Source organism: Malus domestica, chromosome 15 (genome assembly GCF_042453785.1).
Source record: "Malus domestica chromosome 15, GDT2T_hap1".
NCBI classification, from domain to species: Eukaryota; Viridiplantae; Streptophyta; class Magnoliopsida; order Rosales; family Rosaceae; genus Malus; species Malus domestica.
Window position 1 is genome coordinate 8,198,641 of NC_091675.1, and position 24,042 is coordinate 8,222,682.

A 24,042-nucleotide genomic window follows, 5' to 3' on the forward strand; every position below is an offset into this window, starting at 1 on the left:
TGGTGCGCCCTCACTAAGTAAATAGTTCAATATTTTATCAATGAAGGAAAATCACCAGTTCTAAGTTTCCAACGCTCTATATGTTATGTTGTGACTTCTATTAATCCGTGAATCGTGTCCATCACGTGCCTATTACCAACCATTACCTTTTTTTTTTTTTTGAAGAAATTCGGGCATGGCTGCCCATATTATTACCCACAACCAACATTACAACACAAGGGCCCAAAACGTACAACACAGAGGTCCAAAAACAAAAAACACAAACAAACAACAGAAGCCCAACCAAAAGGTGAGACTAAAGCAAAGAAACACAGAAACAACCAGAGCCGACGCGTTTTCCGCCATAGCCGCCGCAGCAACCACCAAAACCGCAGCCGTGCATGTCGATCCAGCCAAAGTCGCACCCCAAACAACGCCGCGCCTCACCAAAGTCGCACCCCAAACAACGCCGCGCCTCACCGAAATCAGCAACCAACCATTACCTTTTTGGAACCATCTTTTTAGTGAGGATCCTAAAAATCTATGAATCATGATTGTACTAAGATTTAGTTAGAGGCCGCACCATTACGAAACAAGATTGTACTAAGATTTAGTTAGGGGCCGCGCGAACGCAGGCCCCCGCTGTCACAAATTATGACATTGGTTCTCCCGCTTGGGGAGACCATAGAGTGGCACCCCTCCTATATGTGCAATGGAGGTTACCAACCCTAGGCCATGGGGCTTCTAGATCCCCCATAGACCCTGTCCAGGTAAGTATGTTTCAACTACCTCCGCCACCGTTTTTATACCCAATCTTCTCACCCCCGCTCTTTGCTCTCAGCCGATGTGGGATTTGTCGAAACAACAGAATCAATCAAATTATGAATAAAATGCAACCAATTGTTACATACAAAATTTGTCATCTACCCTTTACCCATCGTTTACCAAAAGAGAAACATAACGGAGTTTAAAGCCAAAATTTCGACAGGAATAGAGTAATTTTGTTCAAAATTCTTCAGTTTTGCGCGAGTGGGACCACAAGAACAAATGAACTTGTCACCAGAATCTCCATGGATCCTTGTATGGAGGAACATAGTTTTCTGTGGGAGGGAGAAGGTGAAATGAAGCTACTGTTTTTTGCAAGATTGGCCCCACCTGCATCACATATAATGTACATAAATACTAAGCTGGAAGCATCAACAAAATTCAACTGAGAGAGAGAGAGAGAGAGAGAGAGGAGATTTACTATGTTCCATTGCTTGTTGAGGGTTGAAGCATTTATAGAGTAAAAGTAACCTGCAATCGAGTTTTCGCAGTATTCAAAAAGAGGTTCTAGAGTGTAATATTAACCCAGTAAGAACATAGCAAACGCATTTTGTAGTCGAAACACACATAAGTAGTTTCCTACCATCTCGTTCAGTTGTTGAAGCCATATAGTGTCTGTAATTGGTAGATTCGTCAGCCTGCACGATTTGCAACTGTTGTAAGAATCAGGAAGAAACCAGAACAGTATATCGAATATTTCTTCACCGAAAACTGATAAAGAATGCTTACAGTTTTTGTGGGTGCCTTGCGAACAAGGTACTCATAATACCAGTATGGCCGACCATCAATCTGTGGAAATAACAATGAGCCAAGCTTCACATGCATATACATATTACATTTTTACCAAGTAGATTTTAGAATGATGGCTTCAGCCACGTAAAACCAAATAGGGGGCGGCAATCTTACTTCACCAGAGTGTGCATCAAGAACTTGACTCTCAGCCTGGCGCTGAGTTGAGGTGACACGCTGCAGAAAACTGTAGCCTGTGAGTTCAAATAAGCATCATCCCGTCCAACCACAATACTCAAAAGCAGAACAATATTCTCTCAAACGTCGATAAGGTACATTTGAGTGCTCCATCTCATCCAACCACAATACTCTTTTTTACAGACTACCCTCAAGAAAATTGAAGGCAAATCGGTTTAACAGATGTTTACTAATCAGCCTTAAAATCAAATGCTTTTAGAAAATATCCGGGTGGAACATTACCAATGCGGACTTGTCTGCCAAAACAGAATCAGCAACGTCTTTTGCAGTCCATGTACTCTTGTCTTGTGATTTTATAATCTTTGAATTCGGGGGACCTATCTGAATCAAAGGAAATTAAATTATAAGCATTCGCAAAGTAACGAAAGGGATTTTGCATTTAACAACCAGTGATCTTATCAGGAGTTACCGAAATGGAAATGATGAGGTTATCAACAATGTCAACGCGCTCAGAAACAATGCGCAGGCGTGCATCAGCTGCATAAGACATAAAACAGTGTCCAGTGAGAATGTATAAGATCCGCGTTCATGACCAATACCAAAATACGGGTACAGATATATGGTAACCCAGAAAATATAAAAGAAGATGTAAAACTTCATCACTCTACTTATGAAGCTGAACTTACGAGATAATGGTGCGGCTGATGAATAACGCTCTGGCTTTCTCGATTCCACCCTTGAAACAGGTGAAAAGAGTCAGGTTCCTACAAATTATATGCCCATGACAAATTCCGAAGAATTCAACTAGTTTACTTTTGTGCTAAGAAAAAAGAAAATTCACACCAGAAAACTAATATCAGCATTTCAATTGAAGGGGAAAAATGCATACCACTTGAAAAGGGCCTTCTTGGATGGCAACTCCATTGGGTATAGATAAGAATATGAATTTATTTCATCAAAAAATGGAGCCATTTTCAAGTCTGCCTCTGCAAGGGACCCTGCAACATCGGATTTTATGAGCAGAAGTGCTTCCTACAAATAAAACACTTCTAGTTCTAGAAAAAGAGGTTTATGTGCACAAGTGCTTCCCACAAAAGCAGTTCCCAAAGCAAAAAACCAACCCATGCAATTTCAGTAACTGTAAAATCAAGTGACCAAAACACCAAAGTGTGAATTGAGAAAGTTCACCTGGAGATGGTGAGACTAGTAAAACAGGAGCAGAAATGCCAAACATGAGCAACTCTCTTCTGCCAACCCCATTTTCCAAACTGGGTTTTGAGTTGGCACTTGAACTTAATTTCCATTTGTTCTGCTGCATCACAACTCTACCTTGCTCTCTAAAGTACCAATAAAAATAAGAATTTAGGAAGATAATTAAATAAAAAAAATACATAGAACATAAATATATAAAAAAATAAATTCATAGATATTACAGAAAGTACCTGAGAAGGAGATTGGAAGGAAGAAGATGGTTGGATGTGAAGAGAGAGAGGGAAGGATAGAGAAGAACCACCATTGTATTTGTTGCTCTCTTCTTTCTTTTGCCTTGCTTTGAGTTTTCTTTCTCTCTTGCCTTCTTCCTTCTGTTGCCTCATCCACTCAATTGTCCCAACTCCCAACAAATGTTGAAAATCCAGTTTATTTTAACTGTTGTATCCTTGTAATAAAGAGGGTATTTTGGTCTCATTACCCACTGCCCAATCACACTCTGCCACGTAGTGGTGCCTAGCCATGAAACCAAATGCAATGTAGTTTTTTTAGACCGACCACGTGTGATATATTATAACATTCATACTTCGTAATCCGAAATACTATGAAACAAAAACTATTCCAGAAACAATAATTTTCGTTGTCATACTTACAATTTGAAAAAAAACTTCTTTAAAAAACACTTCTACTCATAATCATTTTTATTGCAGACGTTTTAACTAGGAGCATGTTGAAATTTTAAATAAGTTCAAAAAAGCTATAAACTTTTACCGTCAAACTTCGTTAAAAACGTTTTTAATAACATAACATGCATCAGTAACAACAACGTCACGTAAAAGTGTAACAGTAAATTTCTTTCCAACGGAAAAGAGTTATCCGTGTTTCCAAACAGGGTGCCAAAAAGTTTATAGTAAATCCAGTAAAACGTCCGTGTCAAATTGTCAATGTTATACAAAGTGAATAGTCTTTATATTATTCTGGGCTTCCCTTTCTAAAACACACCAAAATATAGAAAGAGAATTCCCCAAAATTTGTTTCGCTTTTCCTCTCTCTCTCTCTCTCTCATTTCGTCCTCACAGCGATCTCGGAAATTAGGGTTTCAGGGACTCCGGGCGTTTCATTTGCTTCTCTGGAATTTGAAGATCGCCTCGCACTCGGTGAGCTTATGCCATTGATATTGATTCATGCTGTTGATATTTTTATTTATCTTTATCGTTATTCGGTTTCAAAGTTACGGTGATTCGTGTTTGGGAATTGCTTTTTTCGTGATGTGAGTCGAGTTGATTGTCTGAAGTTTTTGCAATTTTGTTGATCTGTTTGTGTGTTTTGTGTATGAACATGGAGGTGTTCTTGCTGGACTAGGGAAGAGGGAAGGTTTAGGTGATTGAGGAAAGTGAGATTTTATGCTTAATTGCTTGAATTTTGATGAGAAAACCAGTAATCGGATGTGGATTTTGATTAAAGTGAATCTTGTCTGCAGGTTATTTGCTTAAATCGTATATTTTTTTTTGTTTGAGGAAATTGGACAGTTGGATGTGAATTGAGCATTGGATAGTGATCTGATATTGTCTTAAGTCGATCTTCGTGTGTACTTAGAATTGAGTTCTTGATAAGTAGAGGTACTAACTTTGACTGGCTCTGTTTGTAAAGGATTATGGATTTGGTAATTATTGTGATTAAACACACACAGAGTGTTTGTTTTTGCAATATCTTTCCTCAAGAGATTCCTCTCGTCATGTAATAAAGATCAAAGATATGATATGGGATCGATCCCAGCCTCCTAATGCTAAATATGGTTTCATATTTTGCTAGTAACACTCTCACCGCTAACTGAAAGTTCTTGGTACAACAGTTAATTTGTGCTTTGAGTAACTTCACAATAATGAACCAGGATACTTGTGGAACCCCCGTCTTTTTTTAAATATTGGCTTATTTTGGCATGGAAGCTTAGCATTTTTGTTTCTTCAATGATTATATTCTTAATGTTGTCTGATAATATCGGGTTTTCCGGTTCTTTTAGAGTGGCAGATTTTTATGATTTAAGACCATGAAGCCAGGACTTTCTTCTTTGAATCCCTACGCAGCAGCATACATTCCAATCTCCAAGAGGGAGACAGATGATAGAACTTTTGTGACAACGAAAGATTCTAGCCACAGCAATGAGTCAGTCTGGTTTGGGAACCCTCAAAATTTTACCCAGAATCAACACCATAGCAAAGCTTATCTTCAATCTGATGCCCCAGGGACTGCAACACTCCAGAGTCCAAAGTCTTATGCTGTAAAGAGCTACCCTGCCCATGACTCTTATGGTTCATTTTCGCAGAATATGAATAAAGTGTCAGAAAATGAAGACTTTGATATGGATATGGAATTTCTCGGACTGTCATTTCCTGGTATATCTGATCAGTCCCTTAGTGATGTTTATTTGGCGAATAGGGGTGACCTGGATGCCACCATTGACATGCTGAACCAACTTGAGGTGACTTTCATTTTTTTGTTTAATGTTGGTGTTGTTAAATATTCTTCTTTTGGAAAATATCATACATTATCCTCTGCCATCAGTCCACTACTTTAATGTTTGTTGTGCATTAGGTAAATACTCAAATACTGTTGCTCACAATTCGATAACAGTTGAATATTTAGGGTACCTGTTTATTTAGAGCACTTCAGGTTGTGATGTTGTATCATTTATAACAGGTCAAAACTCGAAAGTCTATCCAATTTGAAGCACAATTGTGCATGTGCTGTGAGTTTATGACCCACCTCGTGTCACCTTTCTTCAAGGAAAATGAATAATCCTCCTTTCCTTCAACATATTTCTCTTTTGCAAGTTTGCAAGTTTTTTGTACTTTGCATGCTTTGGCATGGTTGAATAGTGCAAATAGTGTGTGATTCATTTGGCTTATAATTACAGTAATGTGTTTTGTATATCTGCTGTATTTCTCTGACATGGTAGAAGTCCTTTTCTACTGTAAGTGTTTGGTTCTTTGCGATATGTCTTATATGTGTGGAAATTGTATTCCTGAGCGAAGAATCGTCTTGTTTCATTGATATGATGGAATATTGGACTGGTAATGATTGGCTAGTACAGTATTATTTGCTTATTGATTCTTGTTATTCATTGATATTGTCTTGTTTCGAGCCAATCAATGCCCATTCTTTTATTTGCTTACTACAGTGTTTGCTTAAGACACAGATAGAGTGCAGCGAACATTTTGTTTGGTTGCAACTCAAGCGAAGTTTTATTCTGAACTTGATACAGTTAGAACATACTGGAATATTCATCTCTGGGTGTTTGTTACCTTTAACATTAACATCAAACATATTGGAATACGGTTTTTATGTTTATGATTATCAGCACAGAAATAAACTCTGCGCCTGACTTACATGTTTTATTATTTACCTTTATCAGCATTTCATTTAACTTTGTCACTCATCCCAAAAATCTCTGTTTCTTACTACAGTTCTGTGTAGTCGAGTCTTCTGAAGGTCTTCCAGACACTCTGGACATTGGAGATGTTTCTGAATCTGGGTTGGCAGGCAATAGTGCATGGAAGCCGAAGAACGTAGCAGGTGAAGCCAGCGGTTCACCCAAATCGTAGCTCCCAAGCTCGTCTTCAGTTTTATTGTGTGGGTAACAAAGAAATGTCAATTGTTTTACTCTTTTGACATGTTTGGTTTTATGGTTACAAGAAGTATACAAATAGAGGATCGTCTCGTGGGGGAGGCCGAGGCGGAGGCACACATAGTTTGACGATACATGGTTATGGTTGTATAGTTGTTAGATGTTTGTGTTGTTAACTCTCATGTTTTTAGACACCTTGAGGTTTTATGAGCCAAAAAGCTCACACTGCAATTTTCATGCAACTCGGTTTTTTTTTCCAAATGAAAGTGATTTGCAATTTTCTTTGGCGCCTTAAAAGCTTCGATATAGCGGAAAATGTTTGGCTTCTCATGGTTCCATGAGTTGAGGTGTGCACATCACAATTCGATACTCTGAAGGGACTTTCATAGCATACATACACCCATCACTGTGGCGTTCCACTCTGCCCCGCCCTGAAAGTTGAAACCCTACTTCTTGAATGGACGCTTTGGACCCGATCCAAACTTTTAACGAATTTAACCCTTTGAGTGAAGGACGGTTTGCAGATTACATCTCCCCCCAAAATATAACTAGAATATATACAAAACAAAATGTGAGGGTGATTTACATCCATCAAACGCGGTCTTAAACCATTTCCGACAATCAAAAATGTTCCTAGATCGTACAAACGCTTTTAGAAAAAGCGAGCATGTATTTCTTTAAAAAGCCCTTCCAAGTACTTTTCTAGAAAGTAAGTTTTAATTCAAATTTCAAGATTTTTATAACAAACGTGCTTCCTCGAGCATGAGTGTATCTTACAGAAGCAGTCTTAAACGAAAGAATAACTTGAATGTTTAAAAAATGTTGTGCAGCTAAATGCCTAGTTTTGGTTTATGGTTACTTTGTCTAACAACACTAGCAAAGCTTAAAGCTCACGTTTGTGTTTGGAAAACGCTTACACAAGGAAAAATATCCCTGACACTACTAAGGAAACGATTTAATTTACAAAAACACAGAAAAAAAAACAAAGGGAAAGAATAAAATAAAATCAAAACCCTCTACTTTTAGGAACATTTTGCCGCCAGGCTATCCCCGGCTGAGCAGCCGTTCCTCTATCTGGTTCGCCATAAAACTGACCAGCTCTCTGCGCCGGTGGTGGCGGAGCCCACCAGCCTTGCTGCATAGGAACATTAGAATTTTGTACGTTGGGTGCCATCGGTTGAAGAGACTGCGGCTGGTTTGCTAAACTCATATGGGCTGCCGGCATTTGTTGCTGGTAACTGTTCAGCGGCGGCCGCGGTTGCAAACGCTGGTACTGAGTTTGGGGTTGGGAAGGTACATTAGGCTGCCACTCCGGGATGTCATCGTCATCGTCATTCCACGGATGAACTGCAACACTACTTGCCTGATGAAACGTATTACTACTACTACTAACACTATTGTTTTGTCCATATTTTTGTATCAGCTCTCTCATTTGATCTACAGGGCGAGAAGGGGTATGGGACTTGGGGTACAAGGGTGGCGCCGCCATTCCAGGCCCCCTAGATGAGGGCCTCTGGGCAGAAAACTGATTCGACCCACCAGTGAAATTGAATTCAGGGAGATCATCTTCGTCCCGAGAAGCACCAGGGCCAAACCCGGGAGGAACATCATCGTCGTCGTCGTCATTGTCATCCTGTGCAGGTGTAGTGTGGGTGGGAGGTAAGGGCCGGGACTGAGCCGGCTTAGATGTGTAGTTGGTATCGTGCTGCTGTCTCCTAGAAGATGTAGTAGTAGTAGTAGTAGTAGCAGAAAACTGTTGCTTTTTCGAAATGTGTTTGTGGTGAGAGGATTTCGGCGAAGTTAATTTTCTCCAGACAATAACACCGAGGAGGCCATTATCAATAGTGTTAAGTGCCTCAACGTGCCCCTTGTCAATAATCTTGCTGAGCATGTCTACGGTTTTATTATGGGGAGGGCAAAAATAAATTTCCACGCCCGAACACGGCTCAGAAAAACCGACTCTCTCATCCGTTACGTACGACTCAGCCACCTGCACGGCGGAACACAAGTTTTAGTATCAAAATAACAGACGCATGTTGGTGAATGGGATTTTGCAGACGGATCTGGATCCGCGTTTGATGTTGTTTACCTCACGAATGCTTTCACATTCCGTTTCCGACGACCCCTCATCCGGAACAAAATGCACGACCTGCACAAAACGAACATCAGTAGGCTGCAGCTCTATCATACAAAAATTAAATTTCTAACGACAAAAAGAAAATCTAATCCATGCGACATTTTGGTACAATCTTCGTTTGAAGGTTAATTACATTCCCATGTGATTAATTTTCTAATTCAGGTTATTGAATTATCTAAGTTTCATTCGCCCGTCCAAAACAAAGGCTGTAAATACCGACGGTAATTCAAGCACAAAACAATTTAACACAAGTGTCTTGAATCCGTCTTAGAAGCTGACCGAATTCGTTAGAAACTTCAAAATCGTTTTCCCTTTTCTTTAATTTTGTATTCGCGGATTCAATGAATTGACCAAACTGCCCAGAAAAGAGAATGCACTGCACGATAGAACTAAGCGATCTCCAAAACCAAGTTTTCTAAATGTTTCCTTTTTTGAGTTATCACAGAATAACATAATACAAGAATCTGTAAACAATAAAAATAAACTTGGAGATACCATGACTGCACGACTTCGGGATTGTGGCAGCTCTTGCAGGAACTTCTCAAAAGCATCGAGTCTGACTCTTCCCTTGATATCAAGACAATCAGGCCACTCTTTTGCTGTGGTTTTTTCACCGCTGCAACAGAAAAGTTGGATTAGCATGAATCAGAAACAAAGACATTAGAGTTTTAATACGGATTGCAGAATGCTTGAAAGCTTTACATTTGGCAAATACATGTGTGCATGTATGCATGCAATTTGCAATACCAAACAAAACACCCTTTTTGTCCAAGTATCAAACATAAATTAATCAAAGTCGATCTCCTAAATTTACCGAATTTCAATTTGAGTATCATCTTTAGTTTCAATTAGTTACTTCAGTTGAGCCATATTACTATCAAACAAAACACAAGCATGGCCCTCTATACACAGATGAAAAAGAAGAGGGAGCAGAACCTAAAGTAGAATAAAAAAGAACATCTATCACAAACCCGTCACGGCACTAGTCCACCTATACTGCACCCTGGCATAGTTCTAATAAGGTCCACATGTAAATTTAACTTCAAAGAGTGTCTCCAAATATGGCTAATAACCATTCATGACTCAGAATGAGGAAGTTCAAGACAGAAACATAATACTCAGACATGCAATAAACTTTGATTAAAAGAGCAGTCCACCAATGCAGTGGACCATCCACACACACAGTCTTCTTTGAACAAATCTGTACACAGGAAATGCAGAACAAGGAGAATTTACTACAATACGAATGTTTAAAAGACAAACCTTTTATAGATTCCGATAACAGAGGCCATGGGTGAAAGATTCAGTTGCAGGGAACCACTCCAAACACGTTCACCCTTCGGTGTGCCAACTAGTCTAGATACTGATTTTTCAGGACTGTCTCTGGATTTCACATCGGCACTCACATCACAGGATTTTATATCTGCACTATCACTGGTTTTCATAACAGAATGACTGTCAGTTTTGTTTCCGGCAGGATTGTCTGTATTGATCACAGCAGGACTGTCAGTTTTGATCACAGTAGGACTGTCGGTTTTTATCATAGCAGGACTGCCACCAGTTTTCAAGTCAGCATCTGACTTTGTATCTGTTGTGCAACTATCATCAACCTTCTGTGGAGAGGCGTTAACGGTATCTTTGGGACTTGGTACTGAAGACTTCGATTCAGAGACTGTCTCGGAGTCATCCCTGTCTGAGGTGGGTGTAACTTTCTCAGGGAGAATCTCGAATGGTGGTTCTGTGTCCAAGGATTCCATGAACTCATCTAGGGAGACAATTGGAGGAAGATCCTTCAATCCATCATCCACCATAAGGCCTTGCATTAAATCAGTAGCTTCAGTAGAAGGAATGGTAAAGGGGTAGACACTTCTGTCTTCAGTATTACTCTTCTCACCTGCAGCATTCACTTTGTCCTTGGGTTTATTGGGTTTTGAAGGGGTAGACACTTCTGTCTCCTTGCTTCTTGGTTCACTATGATTATGTGATGTTGCATCCAGTGGGATATCAACTGAAGCACTATCATATTGTTCAACTTCAACTTCACCCTTATGTGTTTTTTTCACTAAACGTCTCATATCAACTTCCGAATCTGGTAAAACAACCATTTGTGCTAGCTCTTCAGCCTTTGCCATCCGCCATTCAGAAAGCTCCTTTGAAGCAAGTTCTTCTGCAGTCATTGAACATAATCGTTCTGGAGGTATTTCTCCAGACATAACTCTCTCCCTTAGTTCTGGATTATTACGATCTTTTAGATTGAACAAAAGGGACCTTCCCTTCTCTTTATACTTCTTATTCACACCTCCAAATAGTTTGAATAGTTCTGCTTCAATTCTAAAGGCTAACTCTTCTGGAGACTGAACTACTTGTTCTTCTGGGGGTCCACCCATTTCCTCAAGATCCAACATCTCTTCTTCAGCAGGTTGAATTTCCTTCCTTCCTTCCATTTCCATTTCAGAATCCAAAACCCAGGACAGCCCATTTCCCTGCAAAAGTTCATCTTTGACAAACAAGTTGTCACTAAATGAAACATTTTCATGAGGAAAAATATTACTTGACTGGAATTCATTCCCATCGCATATTGAGGTCAATGTGGAAACATTTGTAGTTGCATCAGCCAAATGTCTTTGGCCTGCACCTTCATCATTAGTTTTCATAATAGAACAAGTTTCAGCGGATGGAGAATTCTCCTTAGGCTCTTCAGATTCAGGTTTAAAAGGATGAGAGCCAGGTTGGGGAGCTTCCTGTGTTTGCTCCTGAATTGCTCCAGCCTCCCCCTGAGACTTCTTTCTAGAATCCACATATTTATCTTGCTGCTGATTAACCAATTCCAATGCAGCCGCTAACGATTCCCTCATCTTGGACCTTACGGACTCAAATGATTCATTTTGAAGCTTTCGAGTTGGTTGTATCCGCGGTGTTTGATTCTTTTGACTAGAAGACCGCTGAGACCCAGACCTACCAGAAAAGGATTCCATCTTTACCATTTTCTTATTCGGCACTGGCGAATGAGGAGATCCTGGCACATTTTGCGCAGCCTCCATGGACTCCAGCTTTACCATTTTCTTATTTGCAGCTGGCAAACGAGGTGATCCTGGAGCATTGTGCACAGATCCCATTTCTACAGCTCTTCTGTTTGATACAGGCCCTTGCTGCAGCCATGGTCTATGTTCCATATATGCCACACGCTTGTTTGGCATTGACAACTGAGGTGCCTCTGGATTATTAGTCATGGGTTCCAATGTTGCCTTTCGCTTTATTGTTGACAACTGATGTGAATCGTTGGCCAATGATCCAAGCTCTCCCAGTTGATTGCTAGGTGTTGAAATTTTCGGTGAACCAAGATTCCCATTCGCATTAGCAATGTGTCCCATTTGGAAGTATGACATTGATAAGCCATGTGACCCAGGATTGTCAGGCACAGGATCCAGCATCAGTTCCATTTGCTGATTTGATACTGAAAGGTTCTGTGACTCTGGGTTACTAGATACAGAACTCATCCCTGCCATTTGAAATTCTGGTATTGATGAGTCCATACCTTTCAAAATGGGGTCCATCTGAGGCATTTCCATGCTTGATATTGGCAACCGTGGTGACAGAAGATTGTTTGACATGCTAGATCAGAACATCAAGTTTCCTGACACTCCCAGTTTGCTCCTAGTCTTCAAGAGGTGCAACTCCAAAGAGAAACATATAAACTGCGATAGAAGAGAAAAGAACTGATCAGAACATGTTCTTCCTTTAACAACGAAAAACGAACAAAGAAAATACAACAAAACTCAGTTCATTAAATTCACAGCGATTTAGACCTCAAAAATATATAGAACACGAAGGGAGAGCAAAGATCAGAAGGGAACTAGTGCATCTAATCAGTAGGTACATATGCGTGAATTGAAGGGCGAAAACCATAAATAAAAGAACACAAACCCAGTATATAACAACCATTTAGGGTACCTAGGGGACCTTTTTTCAAACACAAATTTCCTAATATTGGGTAGTTAATAACACAGACAAAACAGGTAAGCTGCTTGTAGCGCCAATATTGAGAGGCTCAATGGGTTTCAAGTCTACCAAATAGACACGGCTCATTGAAGTTCAAGCCCTGTAGTAGAATTCTCAGGGACACGACCAGAAACAGAGGTTTCTAAGCAAAAACATTAACCCAAATAATTACATCTTTCTGTATCAAATCTTTGAAACTTCCATTCTGTAGTCAGTACTCGCAACTCACAACTCAATACGAAAAATAGACATTTAGAACTGGTTAGCACTTTCCTAACCAGTCCCTAAACCAAATGATGATGGAAGCTGAATTCCATCTCTCAACGAGACTTCATGTTGAGCTATCGATTGTGTATGATAAAACCCCTTTTAAACTAACTTAAAAAATTGTATAAAAACTTTCTTTGAGTTTTAGATATCCTCCAAACTTAAAAGTATATCAAATTAATTATTTACTTATATTCCCCAATTGTTGCTTTTGTCTTTGAACCCGGAATAACATGGCTGGAGAATCTGGGCAGCTCAGTAGACAATCATGCTTATTCACATTAAAATTCCGAATTCCAAAAACATTCAATTTATTAAGCTGGGATTACTGGTTGCACAAGCTCTCTCTGTTCTCTTGGGGGCCAAAGCACAGGCAACAATGAACGGGGGTGGAAGCCCCTTTACAACCCGTGAAACCGAAACAATCACAAATCCACTGGAGAAAGACAAGGATTTCGAGCCAGTAGAAAGAAAAAATCTGGAAGCAGCAAGACCGACCCTATACCAGTTTAGGCAGGTCTTTTAGCACTCCAGTTTCCCGTGAATCAACACCTTGCGGGCCACATCGATTGAGCATTGAACTGGTGTTGATTTCTTCATGACAGGGTACAATAACCCTCAAGGAAATTCTTCATTTTTGCTAAAGCAAGTCCACCATTGAGGTCCCAGAGCTTCTCAAATATTGGCAAAGCAGCACCCAACATTGCATACAAAAACTGCCCAACCAGTAAATCCACCAGCTTAAGGTAATCTCTTTTGTCACATATTCAAAAAAAAACAAACAAACAAATTAAAAAGAGAAAGGAAGAAGAATCTACAATACACCAACTCTTTTCCCTCTACAGAACAAGAGTATGCACAATCGACTCTTCTGGGAAAATCTACGAAAACTTACTCAAGAAGCATAGATTGTTCTTCAAGAAAACATATTACATACATAAAGAGGTCTTCTTTCATGGAAGAAAAACGTGTCTTAACATTCCAAAGTCGTCAATCTTCATAAAAAGTACTACCAAAAAACCCTAATTTTAAACACACCAGCAAAAACAATTCAACTAGACTCGACCCGAATGCGAAGAAAAACACAAAAAAATTAATAAACATACGTAAAAACAAAAACAAAAAAAAAACTAAACGGTTATTATCTCATTCACCAACATAAAAACTAAAAACTGAATCAACCCACATCAATCCATATCCAAAAAGCCCTAATTTCAAAACCAACAGCAAAACCAGCATGAAATGACTAATATCAAATCGAAACGACAGCAATCGCATCCAGAAACACAAAATCCAATCAGAAATTACCACCAATCTAATCTAGACCGTATACTTACATGAACAAAATGGAGCGGCGGTCGGATAAACTGATCGGCGATTGGGCGGTGAAGCTTTGTGCGAGCTGAGCTGAGGAGGAGAGTCGGCTGGAGTGGTGAGGATTAGGTTTTGGGTGGGTCTGGAAGATTCGACAGAGCGGAAAATAGAAAACCCTAATTATATAAAAAGAACTTAAAAATCTGAATGGGAGGAGTCTAGGAGATCGTATATATATCGAGTTGGAGCGCCGAAGAGCGCTTCTGTAGATTAAGGGTGAGTTGCCACGTGTGGTACCCGCCATCTGGATCCATGGCCCACTTTAGATAACGCCCTCACTCATCGTGGGACCATTAGGCCTAAGAGCATTCCAATGACGGCTTTATCATCCATGAGGCTATCACATTTCCAACGTTAGAGAGAAATTTAATTCCGAATGAGCTAAAAAATTGGGCTAGATCTACCATTCCTTTTCTGGGTAGCATAAAATCGGGCTGCATCTAACCCTAAAAAACAGTGGGTCCACAAAAAAAGTAGTAGTAACCCATGTGAGCAAAATTATATAATTCTCCATCCACTTACGAATACACTTATACTCTCTTTTTATTATTTTTTTAATTCTTTTTTCTTACTTATTTTTCTTGCAATTTGGCTAATTAATGATTGTTTTAAATTCCATAAGAATTAAAATTTGAAATTGATTTAACGATCATGGGCATTGATGGATGAAATTTTCAAATAATTTTTTTCAAAATTGTATGATACTAATTTACTAATTGGTGCTAAGTAAATTGTTATGTTATACATGAAAATCAAATTATTTCAGAGGTCAAAGTGGGGGTTTGTTTCTTTCAATGAAAATTGAGATAAAGGAATCTAATCTAACGAACGATTTATAAGTGATGAAATCTAACTTTGTCACAATTTGAACGTTTTAGGTTGAAGGATTCATAAAAAAAATTAAGATAGCAAGTTCAAAAATCAACTTAAGAAAAGCTAACACAAAAAAAAAAAAAAAAATCGCTTAATCAAATTACTATATAAATAAATATATATAGCCCCATATAAAGCCCAAAAGATATAGTCCCTCATTGGGAGAGATTCTTTTATAAAGCTCCAAAGATTCCTTGGAGCTCTAAAATTGGCTATATCCACCACTTTTCCAACCCCATATAGAGCCCCTCACTAGGGATGCTCTAACAATTTATTACACGACATGTTAACCCTATACGAAAACACAAGTTTCAGATCAACTTGTCAACGAGTTTGATTGTTATCAAGTAACTCGGTAAAAACACGTTAAAGTGTATTGTCGTTATTGGATCACCTGCTAAGAGTACGATAAAATAGTATTTGTCAAATCTAGACATTATGCATGGTAATTTTTTGCATAACCCGTTAACCTGACGTGAAACCACACAACCCGTTAACGATTAGGTCATTATGGGTCACCTGTTAACAAACTTGTTAAGATAACAAGTACGACAAGAAAACAATACGAACACGACAAAAACAACCATTTTGCCAAGCCTTGTGACCATTGGATATATGGAAGGGAAAAAAACAACCATTTTACACAAAATTATACTAAGGGCGATCTCAAGCCAACAAGTCTCTCTGCTTTGTGGAGGTCAACGGAAGATGTCTATCATACGCAGTCTTACTTTTATTTTGCTGCTTTTGTAAAGAGGTTGTTTTCACGATTCGAACCTGTGACCTTTTGGTCAGCAAGGTGCAACAAAATTGTGGTAGTAATTGAGAAGTTGAAGCACCATGATGACACGTTTTGGTTCATGTTTGCAAGTGTGGTTTTCACATCAACTTGTATATGGGTTTCACTCCTGTCATGTTATCAATTTAAGAATAATTAGGCAAACAAGTATAAGGTACAAATTGATATGATTTTAAAACATCATAGTGCAAGAGAAAATTAAAGTCACATGATCTATTTCATATAGTATGAGCGTCCCACCTTCAGTTTTGTCGTATTTTTTGTGAATTCAACTTTATGGCAGATATTATCCTCGACTTTTTACTATGTTAAGTTGAGGCAAATGTGAGGTAAAGTATTGTGCCCACCCTCTTTTCATCCGATTTCGAAACTTCCTCCTCTCAAACTAAAATGGTTTATAACAAAATATCCAATTATCAAAAAGAAAAAGGCCAAAAAAAAAAAAAAAAAAAAAAACTTTGTTAACATGGGATAAGATTGCCGTCGTGGTTTCGTTTACTCATTAAAGAAGAAAAAGAAGCTACAGAAAGAGAAAAGAGGTAGAGAGCCCCATCAGTGCTTGATCTCTATACTTTATTTTTTATTATAAGCAGTTTTATTATTCTGAATTACACTAAAAAGAGAGAGACGGTCTGAACTCGAAATACAGTTGATTAAACAAAAAACATTCACCACCTAAAAAAATTCTTGATCTCTATCCTCAAGCACGCAGATATGCAACTGTTTCATGTAAGTTCTTTTCATCCAACCTAAATATCCATTTGGTCTAATGACTATTTGCAATGACATTCACTTGTCTTTTTGCTCATGTTTATCTCATTCGATCCCCTATTTGATTTGATACATACAATTAAAGTTTGATATGGACTTGCCAAGTCAATTTTCTACAACAAAACATGTCAAAGTTTCGGCGGCTCAAAGGGGTAAACAACTGGAGGTGAGGAAAAGGAGAATGTATATACAAACAAGAATCCATCTATTATTATCTAACTAAAAATCTCGGAACCTCTCATCTTTACATCCATCTGTCCTTGAAATTCAAAAAAAAAAAAAAAAAAAAAAAAAAAAAATCATTTTTACTTACACCGACGACGTAGGAAACTGTCTGTATATCCACCTAGCTATTCTCACCCAAGATAAAAAGTTAAAAGAATGGGAAGGGATGAGAACTTGGACAATCATCCATCCATCTTAAAACAGAATTCTAGCATCGACGTAGTCCAAGCCACAAAGGAGAAGGTAGTTCACTGCCTAAAACACAGTGTTGGCCACTTCATTGCCCACCCTTCTATCGCCCTATTGATGAATGCTGCTATTGATTGCGGAGAGGGAGCCCAAAAGGCTCTCGCCGACCTCGCTCTTGCAAAGGGGACATGATGCATTGATCTTTAACCACTTATCCACGCAGTCCTTGTGGAAAAAATGAGAGCATGGCAACTCTCTCAGCTCGTCGTTGTTTGCGTATTTAGCCAAGCAGATGCAACAAACCTGTTCAATTTTACGACATAATCAGTAATTATCAAGTATATTAACAGGCAAGCAGATAGGGAAAAATCTAGAATCAAACCACCGTCCACCTAAGTTGTCACTTGTCACTAGAAAGAAGTTTCAAGCATTTAAAATCCAGTCAGCAAATTGATCAGGATCTTGGCTGACTGGATAAAGCAGCAGTACACTCAAGTGAATACGAGAGGAAGTAGGTTTCAAATGGCGTGTTATGTTATGCCAAATATGGGAGGAAGATTTGTAATCACCAAGCTAGTAATATCATGCATTCATTACTCAATTATCACACTAGTACTAATCCGGCAGGCATAGGTTCTACATATTATGACGAAAAGTAATATGCTAAATTCGCTGGATCAAACATACCGCATCCTCTCCAGAGATTGCACGCTCCTTCTCAGTTCCTGCAGCCACAACACCACCTTCAGTGGCACCTGAGCTGCCGCCATCTCTGTTATCGCCATTTTTGTTTTTCTTTATCTTGAACTTGTATGTTGGCAGAGAATTAATTGATTCAGGTGTGGCTCCCCGTGCCTGTGCCAGGTCCTCTCGAAACCCAAGGACTGATATAATGCAAGGAAGACAACAGCAGATTGTTGCACATAAAATGAAAGGCATGGCGTATCCAATACAGCTGAATGTAAGAAATACTATACATAACCTGCACACAGAAAACATGGTATGATATCCCCCACTCTCAACAGCAATGAAATGGTTTACGTAGAAAAACTAATCAAATTGGCAAAAGTACCTGTACAGGTTAGGAGCGTCTGCTGCAGATGAGTGCCCACCAAAAATCCAAACATTGCCAACGACAAACCAAACCGCAAAGAAACAATCCAATGCCATCTTGAAGTATTCCACAAGTGCCTTGATTCTGTAAATGAAAAATGACCTCATGTATCAGACAATTTTTCAAGTACTAAGTTCCAACTTGCAAGTTGCAACTCAAGTTACTTTCTTAAGTTAAGGCACATAGGCTTAAAAACATAAATGATTTCATAAATCGAACAAGATTATGATACACCTGCTAAAGTAGAACTTGAACGGAAAAACTGAAACGTAATTGCCAAATTGAATATAGGATTATACTAAATTGAACAAAATTCATCACTGTCTTTTAGAATTTGCCAATAATAACCACCCTGGAAGATCTTGAAATTAATTTATATTGACACAGACCAAATGGATTTGGCTCAACAAATAGGTATATTCTTTCATGGACAAAAAAGAATTACCAAAAAGAAAGCACCCGTCAATGAGACAGCTACATTGGAACATTGATAATACGTTGTAAACTTGTAATTAAGAGAAGGGAAAAGAAAATTCCAGATACCAATACACTTTCACATAAAGGGCCAGTTTGATAACCATTTTGTCTTAGCCTGCAGCTGTGTTGTGTAACTTCAACATGAGCGATTACAGAATCTTAAACTATGCACACTAGAGTGTTTTCCTCTCTAAAAGGTTTAATGAATCTCTTAAGGGTTGGGAAAGGTGGTTGAGTAGATGTGCATAAACCGCTGACCGTTTTAACTTCCAAAGTGTATAGCCACAGCTAATAAAATAGTCTACTGGAATGCCAAGAAACATGCTATGTCCATAATATCAAGTCAAAATGGAGCTTCAATCTTCGTCAATAAAACAAACTGTTTTAAATATGATCGGTCATCATGATGCAACTTAGAAAGAGCATCCAAATAGAAAAACAGCAACAGAAACATACCTTCTGCTCTGTACTGCGGAACTTTGACTGCTTCTTGAAGATGCAGTGCCAGTTTGAAGATCTTCTCCTTCTGCAGCTCTAGAAAAAGAAAAAGAAAATGGTCTTGCTGGCACATTAACCTGAGAATTCTGACGAGCTTGAGCAGAATCTTGTTCTGCAGCCTGGTTGCGGTGACGATAGCGCCAGTAAAGAAGAGGAAGAATAGCAACACATCCAGACGCATAACCAATAATCCAAGCAAACAACGGGGTGTGAGGACGCTCATGCCTTGACAAAGACAAAACAACAATAGATGCAACGATTTGGCTCACTGTAAGAACAAGTTCAATGGAAATCCACAATCCAGAATTCAATGGACTTCTGCGGTGGCGAGTCTCCCCTCTCCTTACCATTGAAGTGTTCCTAGAGTTTGGTCCATTAGATGAAAAGATTGAAGGTTGGAATGCAGGTCCTCTTGGACTAGTTGAAGGTCTGTCCTCTTGCTGTGATGCATTTGAGTTATTTAAAGATCTACCATGAGGCAAGCTAGATGGGGAGGCATCACTACTCCCAGGTATGTCAATAATAATCTGAGTGTGGTTCATATCTTCAGGTCGTGATTGATCCATTAACAAGATCTTCCAAGATTGATATTGGCAACCGTGGTGACAGAAGATTGTTTGACATGCTAGATCAGAACATCAAGTTTCCTGACGCTCCCAGTTCGCTTCTAGCCTTCAAGAGGTGTAACTCCAAAGCTAAACATATAAACTGCGATAGAAGAGAAAAGAAACTGATCAGGACATGTTCTTCCTTTAACAACTAAAAACATACAATGAAAACACAACAAAACTCAGTTCACTAAATTCACAGCAATCTAGACATCAACAATATATAGGACAATACGAAAGAAGAGCAAAGATAGAAATGGAACTAGTGTATCTAACCATTAGGTAGATCTGCAAACCTAATGCATAGCAACCATTTAGAGTACCAAGGGGACACTACTTTCAAACAGTCCTTCCTAATATTATGTAGTTAATAACACAGAAAAAACAGGAACGCTGCTTGTAGCGCTCATATTGAGAGGCTCGATAGGTTTCAAGTCTACAAAATGCACAGGGCTCACTGAACTTCAAGCCTTATAGTAGGAGAACTTACAGGGACACGACCAGAAACATAGTTGTGATTAAGCAAAAATATTAACTCAAATAATTACATCTTTCTGTATCAATCAAATCTTTGAGACTTTCATTCTGTATTCACAATGAACAATACATGTTTAGAACTGATTAGTGCTTTCCTCACAACAACTTCACAACCAAACCGCACAGGGAGAAAAGGTCAGATTTCACACAGTACCCAAATCAAACGATGATGGAAGTTGAATTTAATCTTTCAAAGAAACTTCATGTTGAAGCTATCGATTGTGTATGATAAAACCTCTTTGTAAAACAACCTAAAAAATTGTGCATAAGAAAACTTTCTTTGAGTTTTATATATATCCTCCAAACCTAAAGTACATCTAATTAATTAATGACTTATATTCCCCAATTGCAATGATAGATAATCTATTGCATATGTATTTGAACCCGGAATAATCTTGTAGTGGCTGGGGAATCTGGGCAGCTCAGTAGACAATTATGCTTATTCACATTAAAATTTGAAATTCCATAAACATTCAATTTATTAAGCTGGGATTACTAGTTTTACAAGTTCTCTCTGTTCTCTTGGGGGCCTAAGCACAGGCAACTATCAACAGGGGTGGAAGCCCCCTTACAACCGGTGAAACTGAAACAATCACAAATCCACCGGAGAAAAGACAAGTATTTCAAGCCAGTGGAAAGAAAAAAATCTAGAAGCAGCAAGACCAACCTTATACCAGTTTAGGCAGGGTCTTTTAGCACGCCAGTTTCCTGTGAATCCAAACACACAATTCTTAATCCTTTAGCACAGTTGGCAGAAGAATAATTCAAGCCCCACGGATCAAAACCCTGTGTATCGAAACACTCAATTCTTAATTCTTTAGCGCATTTGGCAGAAGAATAATTCAAGCCCCACAAACCGAAACCAAAATTCAGAAGAACTGATGTAGATATTAATAAGATTAGAGACCAAAATCCGTCCTGAAATCCAACTAAAATATACAATTTATTCGGTCACTCGAATAACATGAAAATACAATCGAAAAAACATCTCGGTGATTTCTTATCAAAAATTGGATTTTCAAACACAAGAAGCTACAATCCAACACTTTCAAAACAAAAATAAAATGTTCCAGAACAGAATTCTACTCCCAGTTCAAACTTCAAACCCCCTACTCTTTTCCCTAGATTTTCTCAGGCAACCAAACAGCAGGAATCAGTCCACCCTTTATTTCTCTATATCACAAAGCTTCAAGAATTTCCCAACAGCAAAGTCAATCTTCACTTCAAACCTTGATTTCATACCATCCCAATAATACATACCAACAAAAATCCTAAAAATTCAAGAACTACCCAACAGTCAAAGAATCCAAAACCCACCAATCCACCTTCGAATTTCACCCCTTAAACCCAAAAATGAAAAATTAAACCTTTTTTTATCAAATCAACAGATATAAATTATCAATTTCCAATCTGTAACAATTATAGATACGTGAAGAGACAGAGAGAGAGTACCAGATTGAAGCAGAGCGAGCGAGAGAGAGAGACGATGGTGAAGAAAACGAGGAGAGCCGTCCTGGGAATCGAGTGATTGCTGTGGAATTTGGGTGGATTTTGTTGTTGAGATTTGGAGGGAGGGAGAAACTTGAGGACGAGCTTTGGACCTTCACTGCGGGCTAAAGAAAAGAATTTCCTTTTTGCTTCTTTTTATTTATTTATATATAATTATCAGCTAATTATATTTCTTTCGGTTTAAACTATTAATCTTTTATTCGTATGATGCAAATATAGCTACGTATCAGACCATATACGGGTTTAAAAGCATTCCCAATAGTATAACTGAGTAGGCAAATTTATTTTGATAAGTCACGTTGGTAAAATTAGCTCCAACAGTATAGACAATTGAATTTGCAAATTTTGATTTTTGCATACTCGTCCAAAGTAGGCAATTTTTTCTTCCGTGGGCAGTTCGGGCTCCCACCTTTTTATAATAAAATATTCTATGTGGTGAAAGATGACAAGACTAAAAGATAAAAGTAGATGTTATAGATGAAAGAAAATAATAAAACATAATTTTGTACACTTGGTTTACGTATACATGATCTATTGGAGCGACAAATTTTTCACAAGGTAATTGAGCCTTTACAGTACAATTTTGCTTGTTCTAAATTTAATTGCTTAAATCATTCGAGACGCTCTAACTCACACTGTAACATTTTTTTTATTGAAGGATTAAGCTGACAATAAGACTAGAAATACAAACGGATACAATTATAATATTTTATAAAGCAATATAAAAAAAATAAATTTTGTGATTCATTTAAAAAAAAAAAACTAATTAAAAATGTTTGAAAATTTTGAGTTTTAACGATAAGGGTAAAATAAAGATTAAAGTAAATACTATCATGATTGGTTTTTTTAGTGTAAAAATATAATTTTTCGTTAAAATAAACAATACCAAAAACTTAATCTTCAAACAGGATGTGAATTCGGAAATGTAAATAGACTTTATATCCTATTTGCCTTTGAAAACAAAATAAAGATAAACTTGTTAAAAAAAATTTAAAAAAATAAAGTTGGGCCGGGGCGCAGATACCAGAGCTTCGGTTTCCGTGTGGTCCTTTTAGCAAATATCAGTTTCCACCCCGAACTTTGCTGAGATTTGGGTTGTCTGCCTCTCCGTGCCAGAAATTCTTTATGACTTTCTATTTATATGATTATGGTTAAGTTACGTTAATATTTTATATTTTTATTATTTTTTAACTTATTATTTTTATAAAAAAATTAATATAAAATATTGACGTGGTTTAACTATGACTACAGACATAAAAAGGGCATGGAACGGAGGAAGGTAGACAATCCCAAGTTCAAATTTAATATTGCGGCATGCTTATTGCTTACGTCAACCTCCACCTGTATCAAAGACTCAAAAAATCTCAAATTCCAACGTGCCTTCCTTTTCTATAAAAAAAAAAACTAATATTGTATATACGCAAATAGCACTATACCAAATAATTGTTTCGTCCAAACGCATCCAACTATTTATAAATCTAAAACACTACCACTGAGGAAATGAATGTCAACCAGGATTTTAAACAATTATAATGTTCGTTAAAGGCAATAATAATTCATATAAATAATATAGGGTGCCAAATCAATGCTTAGATGAAAAATTTTGTCAAAAATTTTCAAAGTGCAAGAAGCGTCTCACACCAGAATTATTTTTTATTGTATTTTAATGAGAGATATCTACAAGCCTATCACGAGTCCACTAAACCAAACTCTTCAACATTAGCATTAACTCCCACTTCAACTTTCATAAATTCAACGATGGGTGGTATATACTTTTGTTTTTTTTAAGAAACGATATAATAATATCGAAGTAACTGAAACAAGACATGAGATCCTCGTCATCAATTGGAAACTGATAAAAGAAATATTAGGCGAGCTTAGCTATCCATTAGGTTTAGTCATTGGACTATTCAGTAGCAGTTTACTATCTAACGCACTTAAGGCGTTTAGAAAGAGCCAAGATGCTAGGACCAAAATTGCGTACAACTGGCCTAGTTGGGAGGGCCAGGACATGGCATATTCACGTAGTATATACATGTATAAAAGCTTTTCCCCAAGTGTGGATTCTATGTTCTGGGCCAAAGTATTAGATTCTCCAGG

The 24,042-nt window shown here is 38.0% G+C and overlaps 4 protein-coding genes, 1 long non-coding RNA gene and 1 other non-coding gene across 15 annotated transcripts; 1 reads left to right on the forward strand and 5 right to left on the reverse strand.

Moving 5' to 3' along the window:
- Positions 1–83: 83 nt before the first annotated feature.
- On the reverse strand, positions 84–611 carry LOC139192253 (uncharacterized). Its single transcript, XR_011576290.1, has 2 exons — positions 483–611; positions 84–146 (listed from the first exon to the last, which is right to left on the reverse strand). It is a non-coding gene; the product is annotated as an uncharacterized lncRNA (long non-coding RNA).
- LOC114821848 (U1 spliceosomal RNA) lies at positions 595–757 on the reverse strand. The gene has a single exon (XR_003769693.2). It is a non-coding gene; the product is annotated as a U1 spliceosomal RNA (small nuclear RNA).
- Positions 758–846: 89 nt separating this feature from the next.
- LOC103456144 (psbP domain-containing protein 5, chloroplastic) lies at positions 847–3,366 on the reverse strand. The gene is made up of 11 exons (XM_008395788.4): positions 3,174–3,366; positions 2,920–3,068; positions 2,621–2,729; positions 2,418–2,467; positions 2,201–2,268; positions 2,014–2,112; positions 1,711–1,770; positions 1,534–1,593; positions 1,388–1,442; positions 1,226–1,275; positions 847–1,134 (listed from the first exon to the last, which is right to left on the reverse strand). The coding sequence occupies exons 1-11, from the start codon at positions 3,245–3,247 to the stop codon at positions 1,036–1,038; spliced, it is 873 nt and encodes a 290-aa protein (XP_008394010.2). The 5' UTR covers positions 3,248–3,366; the 3' UTR covers positions 847–1,035.
- A 476-nt stretch (positions 3,367–3,842) lies between these two features.
- Positions 3,843–6,846, forward strand: LOC103456145 (polyadenylate-binding protein-interacting protein 5). Of its 2 annotated transcripts, XM_070814047.1 has the most exons (4): positions 3,912–4,097; positions 4,285–4,333; positions 4,421–5,419; positions 6,405–6,846. In XM_070814047.1, exons 3-4 carry the CDS (start codon positions 4,988–4,990, stop codon positions 6,540–6,542), a joined length of 570 nt encoding a protein of 189 aa, XP_070670148.1. In that variant the 5' UTR covers positions 3,912–4,097; positions 4,285–4,333; positions 4,421–4,987; the 3' UTR covers positions 6,543–6,846. The 2 variants fall into 2 exon arrangements, with proteins under 2 accessions (XP_008394011.2, XP_070670148.1); XM_008395789.4 differs by lacking the exon at positions 4,285–4,333 and having other exon boundaries at positions 3,843–4,097; positions 4,961–5,419.
- A 541-nt stretch (positions 6,847–7,387) lies between these two features.
- LOC103456146 (uncharacterized) lies at positions 7,388–14,521 on the reverse strand. 5 transcript variants are annotated; one of them, XM_070813487.1, is made up of 6 exons: positions 14,306–14,497; positions 13,467–13,684; positions 9,966–12,397; positions 9,198–9,318; positions 8,655–8,714; positions 7,388–8,555 (listed from the first exon to the last, which is right to left on the reverse strand). In XM_070813487.1, the coding sequence occupies exons 3-6, from the start codon at positions 12,311–12,313 to the stop codon at positions 7,572–7,574; spliced, it is 3,513 nt and encodes a 1,170-aa protein (XP_070669588.1). In that variant the 5' UTR covers positions 12,314–12,397; positions 13,467–13,684; positions 14,306–14,497; the 3' UTR covers positions 7,388–7,571. The 5 variants fall into 5 exon arrangements, with proteins under 5 accessions (XP_070669588.1, XP_070669587.1, XP_070669589.1 ...); XM_070813486.1 differs by having other exon boundaries at positions 13,474–13,684; positions 14,306–14,487; XM_070813488.1 differs by having other exon boundaries at positions 13,467–13,721; positions 14,306–14,487.
- A 2,452-nt stretch (positions 14,522–16,973) lies between these two features.
- LOC103415494 (E3 ubiquitin-protein ligase At1g63170) lies at positions 16,974–22,083 on the reverse strand. 5 transcript variants are annotated; one of them, XM_029095160.2, is made up of 6 exons: positions 21,886–22,083; positions 21,101–21,141; positions 19,247–19,996; positions 18,272–18,397; positions 17,887–18,181; positions 16,974–17,502 (listed from the first exon to the last, which is right to left on the reverse strand). In XM_029095160.2, exons 3-6 carry the CDS (start codon positions 19,852–19,854, stop codon positions 17,311–17,313), a joined length of 1,221 nt encoding a protein of 406 aa, XP_028950993.1. In that variant the 5' UTR covers positions 19,855–19,996; positions 21,101–21,141; positions 21,886–22,083; the 3' UTR covers positions 16,974–17,310. The 5 variants fall into 5 exon arrangements, with proteins under 5 accessions (XP_028950993.1, XP_070670149.1, XP_008352040.2 ...); XM_070814048.1 differs by having other exon boundaries at positions 21,108–21,219; positions 21,886–22,064; XM_008353818.4 differs by having other exon boundaries at positions 21,101–21,219; positions 21,886–22,064.
- Between the last annotated feature and the right edge of the window lie 1,959 nt (positions 22,084–24,042).